Genomic DNA, 4973 nt, shown 5'->3' on the forward strand with positions numbered 1-4973 from the left:
CCCTTAATGCTGATTCCACTGTGTCGGTGACAGACGTGACCCTCTGTGCCCAGGCACCAGCGAGCGTGAACGCTGTCTCTTCTGCCTGCCTCTCTGATGTCCAGTGCCAGTTCCCTTACCAGAAAGAGGGGCTGAGCACAGACCTCTTCCCTGCTCTCAAGAAGCTGTGGGGATTAAATGCGGCTACACCCTGAGTGGGCACTCCACAGTGCTAGCTACCACTGGTGTCACCATCTCTGACTCATCCATTAAATGGGGCTGTCCCAGGGGCCCCCGAAGGCTCACACTTCACTGCTCTGCCCACTCAAAGACTGTGCTCTGTGGCACCGTGGGATGTACGTCGTGACAGCACAGGCTCTGGGTTTAGACGGCCTGAGTTCAAACCCTGGTTCTGCTACATATTTGCTGTGTGACCTCGGGCAAATATACAGCCTCTCTGTGTCTCACTGCCCAGATGGAACTTCGTTAGGTTGCTGGGAGTTAATCCACAGAAAGGTCTGACCCTGAGTCCGGCACATCACAAGTCGGCTGGCATCACCATCGCCATCGCCATTACTTCCGCTGAAAGCCCAACCTGCTCTCAGGCCTGCGTTTTCTGTTTGAGTTTCAGAGGCTGCAACAGCAAGTTTTATTTCAAAGCAGAACCATTTGCCAACAGCTCTGTGGCACATGTCTTGGCCCCAAGGGCAGATCGTTACTTAATGCACTTAAACTCCCACCTGCCAGCAGGTGCTGAGGGGGGGCACCGGCCCTCGGACATACCTCAGACTTCTGGGTTTACTCTAGAAGATGGAAGTTCAGGCCTTCAGGCCAGATCTCACTACCACTTCCCCTCAGGACAGCCTGGAAGGTGCCTGGCAGTGCCCAGATGACTGGCCTCGGGCACTGGTGAAGGCCCCTGTCTGATTCTCTGTGTCTTCTTGCTCCTTATGGAACCACTGGAGCAGTGGGGGCAGGCCAGGTCTGCTCTCGGTCTGACAGCCCCACGGAGCTAGGCCATTAGAGCCAAGACCACGCCACCCACGTAATGGGCATTTGCTACGCGTTCACATGAGTCCCTTGTTCTTCTCACAGATGATGAGCGGCTCAGGTGCCAGGCTCTGTGCTGGGTGCCAGGTGCTGGGCAGGGAAGGGCTCCTGCTGTCACGGAGACGAGGCAGCCAGGAGGCGGCGTGATGGTGCGCAGGAAAGTAGAGCTGGGGGTGGAGCGGGAGGGCTGTCGGGATTTCTTTAGGCCCGGGGTCGGGGCAGCCTCTCCCATCCAGTGGGCAGAGACTTGGATGAGGGACGTGACAAGATGGGGGCCCGAGCCAGAGAGAGGCCACGGGAGCGGGGGTGCTCGGAGGGGCTGAGAGAACGGAAAGGCCACGTGCCTGGAGGGCCTGAGCCAGAGGAGGGGTCGCTGTCTCAGGGGTCGGGGGTCAGGGGAGAGTTTAGAAAAGGCCTCTCTCTTCACCCACAAATGGTAGAGATTTCATTTAATCCTCACAACTGCCCACGACAAGGGGGAGGGAGGGGCCCTTTCACATTTAACGCTTGGCTCCTCCCGTAAAAAGCCTCAAGCCTTGGGGAGATCACCCCCCGTGCCTCAGTGGCCTCACTTCTAAAATGGGGTCATGAGGAGGACGAGGAGAAGCGTCGCCCTTGAAGGACACACCCACGCTGGCCCCTAGGGCCGGGAGCGCCGTCAGCACTGGCCCATCAGCGGAGACACGGAGCCAGGGGGGTCAGTGACCCGGCCAGGGGCACAGGGCAGCCCGATCACCTCTAGCACGGCGTGGTACCGCCTGTCTAGGCACCTCACCCGAGGGGTGAGCGGGGAGCGAGGTGCTGGGCCCAAAGCTCCTACTCTAAAGGCCCAGGCGCCGCGAGACAGGTCAGGGCTTTTGGAAAGAGAATCAGCCCGTCTGCGCGGGATGCTCTAAGTCCCGTCCGCCACCTGGCAGCCTCAGCTGGGCCCCTGGCCTGACCCTGGCCCTGGACACTGCTTTCTGGACACACGTCTGGCCTCCCCCGAGCCTGCAGTCTTTCTGCTCCACCGGCCGCCGGCCCCCTCACACTGCCTCGCCAGCTTACAGTGCTCGAGCCTGGCACGCGAGGTGGCACAGTGCTGGCAGAGGCTGAGGTTTGGCCTGGGGTGCCCATGGCCACCAGGGAGCATGCGGGGGCCACTGCCGGGAGCCCCCCCCTCCATCCCGCACCCCCTTGTGGTCCCCGCGGGCTGCTCCCAGAGCGCTCAGGAGTCTTTTACCTTCCAGGCGGGTGTTGGGCTGGACGATGAGCTTCCGAGATTCCTTGCGGAGCAGCACGGTGTCCCTGAGGGTGAGGAAGCACTCGGGGGGTGCATCGGTGACGGCCGCGTACCCCTCATACAGGGCCCGGCCGCCGGCTACGTCTCCCGTGGACTTCAGCACCTGTGGGGGGGCAGCAGTCAGTGCCCGTGGCGGGCGCCCACCCGCACCCCGGGGACTCTGGCCCCTCTGCTCTCACTGTGACTGTGAAGAGCAAGAAATGCAGATGGAGCGCTCAGCTGGGGCCAGGCACCTGTTAAAACAAAGCTGGCTGTTTCTCAGCGTCATCACAGAATGACCGGCTTACTGGAAGCCTCCGTGGGCCACATTCTGGCCGCTGCCCACGCTGAGCTGGTTCCCCACCCCCTGCTGAGATCCCTGCAGGTAGTCAGTGCTGGAAAACTAGCCAGTAATGCGGAAACTGGAGCGTCACCCAGCTCACGGTTAAGGAGGCCCTGCTGTATGGCTGTGGCTGTTCTGGGCTGAGGTCTGACGCTTGAAGGCCAGCCTCTAACGTCTGACCATATCTGGTGTGTTATTTGTGTGTTCTTGGACCACTTGTTTCATCAGACAGTTATTTGAATAAATTAGTGTGTCCAAAGGAATGTTTTCTCTACCAAACACTACGTAGAAAGTCACGACTGCTCTTCCTATTAAGTTGGGTTGTTTACTTAGCTTTAACGCTTTCCTAAATGTATGTCTCTACTCTCCTGAAATTGGACGTGAGTGCACCAACATGGTACACATATCTATGAAGATGACATTTTAATTTGAAGGTCTGAAATGTCTATTTCAGCTTTACTTCCAGAAAGTTAGGGGGAAAGACTAAGAAAACTGAACTTGAAAAGGTAGGGAAATAGTGCTACATGTCAAAGTGATGGAGGTAAAACGTGTATCCTCACAGGATAAAGAAGAGATTTTTGTTTCTTGTTGCTAAAACTGAAATACTCATTTGACGGTATCTGTGTGTGTAAATGTAGGGGTTTTTCCTGCCAACTTGAATATAACCGCCTTTTGCACAAGGTCTGAGAGCGATGGTAATGACCTACATTTCTAATCTGATTTTGCTATGCAGATAATATTAACCTGTTCGTCTTTATGATTTTTATAGAACCTTCTGCTTGAAAAAATAAAATGTCCTGTAGATGTTGAGAAAGAAATAAAAAGGAATTGCTGCTCGGAGGTCCCCAGCCTCGCCTGGGCCTGGCTGTCAGAATTTCAGAGCTAGTGCGTCTGGCGAGGGGCCTGGGAGCTGCGTTTCTTACTGCTTGTGGCCATGGGCTGCTCTTTGTGACCCTGGCTTGGGTGACGAGAGCCCAGCAGCTGAGTTCCATCTTGTTGCTGTTTCATTTTTGCCAGATGAGGCAGCTGATAAATCCAACATGACTGAGGAGAGAAGTATGTGTCCCAGTACACAGAAGAACCCAAAAGATTCCCAACTCTAAGCATCCCTATGTGAGGGCGGGGACGGGGGAGCCAGGGTTACGCTGTGCTGACCAGAGTCCTTCCCTCACCAAGAGGAGGCCTCCTTCCACTCTGCATCCTCGCACACTCCTGCTCCTTCCAGTTCTCAGTTTTTCTTTCTTCTGCTCTCAGATCTCCTCATAGCAGGTTCCCGCTTGATACAAATCCCAGCTCAAATATCACCTCCTCCAAGACGCCTTCCCTGATCACCCTGCTAAGGTAGCTCTGAATTCCATTCCCTTCCAATCTTACTTGCGGAAACATTACCCTGTTTGACTGTTTTTTTCCGCTCTTGTCAAGACCTGAAATTATCCCATTCACAAGTTTACTGCCTTCCCGCACCACATAAAAAACTGCTCACGGTTTGTTCTCGGCGCTGGCATGTAAAGCGGCTGAACGAGAGAAAGGACGAATGAACGGATTGGGAGGCCGAGAGGCAGCGTCGCAGGCTGGAGCCCCCAAGGCCAGTGGCCTGGGCTTACCTGCAGCTTGCGCAGGAACCGCTCCAGCGCGGGCTTGCCCACAGACCGGATCTTGCTACGGTCAAGGCGGACGCGGGCGTCAGGGCGCCCGTCGGCTCCTGTGGTGGGGGTGACGGTAACGAGTCCCTCGCCGGCTTCCAGCAAGACCCTCAGGATCACAAACCGGGCCTGCATGTGGGCCTACGGGGGCGGGGGGGGGGAAAGGGGTCACTTACAGCCCTCAGATAAGATGGACCAAGGCCTTGGTCAGGGGCCTTGTACACAGTTGTGCTCGCTTACCATCAATTAATATTTTACTCCGCCCACCCCGTGGTCCTTTCCTGCCGTTTCCTGTCCCCTCAAATGCTTTCTGCTCCTCCTCCTCATGTGGGAGAGCAGGGGGCCCTGGGGATAGAGAGGCCATTTCCGGGCAGGACTGGAGCCCTGTGCCCCTCACCCCCCTTCCAGGGTCCCTCAACACCAGGACTCTAGGCACTTTTTCCTCAACAGTGGAACCCAGCGGGCATCATTTCCCAGTTTACAGATGATAAAACAGAGGCTGGGAGGAGGTGAAGTGACTTGCTCAGGGTCACAAGCTTTGAGGGCGCGCACGGCCCAGAGCCAAGCCCTGACTGCAGCAGAGTTCTTCCCATGATGCGATATCACCTCCCCAAAACAGTCATCCGGCTTCTGAAAGACCCCACACTGCTTCCACAGATTGAGAGCAGTCTAACCGCGACTCAGGGCAGTCTAACCG

The 4973-nt window shown here is 56.5% G+C and overlaps 1 protein-coding gene across 1 annotated transcript in view; it reads right to left on the reverse strand.

Moving 5' to 3' along the window:
- Positions 1 to 1687: 1687 nt before the first annotated feature.
- Positions 1688 to 4973, reverse strand: part of DPP3 (dipeptidyl-peptidase 3) — a 17631-nt gene continuing 14345 nt past the window's right edge. The window contains exons 15-17 of the mRNA XM_012725131.1: positions 4238 to 4417; positions 2077 to 2414; positions 1688 to 1850 (exon numbers count right to left, since the gene is read on the reverse strand). Coding sequence (XP_012580585.1) covers positions 1688 to 1850; positions 2077 to 2414; positions 4238 to 4417 — 681 coding nt within the window. The remainder of the gene's footprint in view (positions 1851 to 2076; positions 2415 to 4237; positions 4418 to 4973) is intronic.

This window comes from Condylura cristata, unplaced genomic scaffold, assembly GCF_000260355.1.
Source record: "Condylura cristata isolate star-nosed mole 26May11 unplaced genomic scaffold, ConCri1.0 scaffold00015, whole genome shotgun sequence".
NCBI lineage: Eukaryota > Metazoa > Chordata > Mammalia > Eulipotyphla > Talpidae > Condylura > Condylura cristata.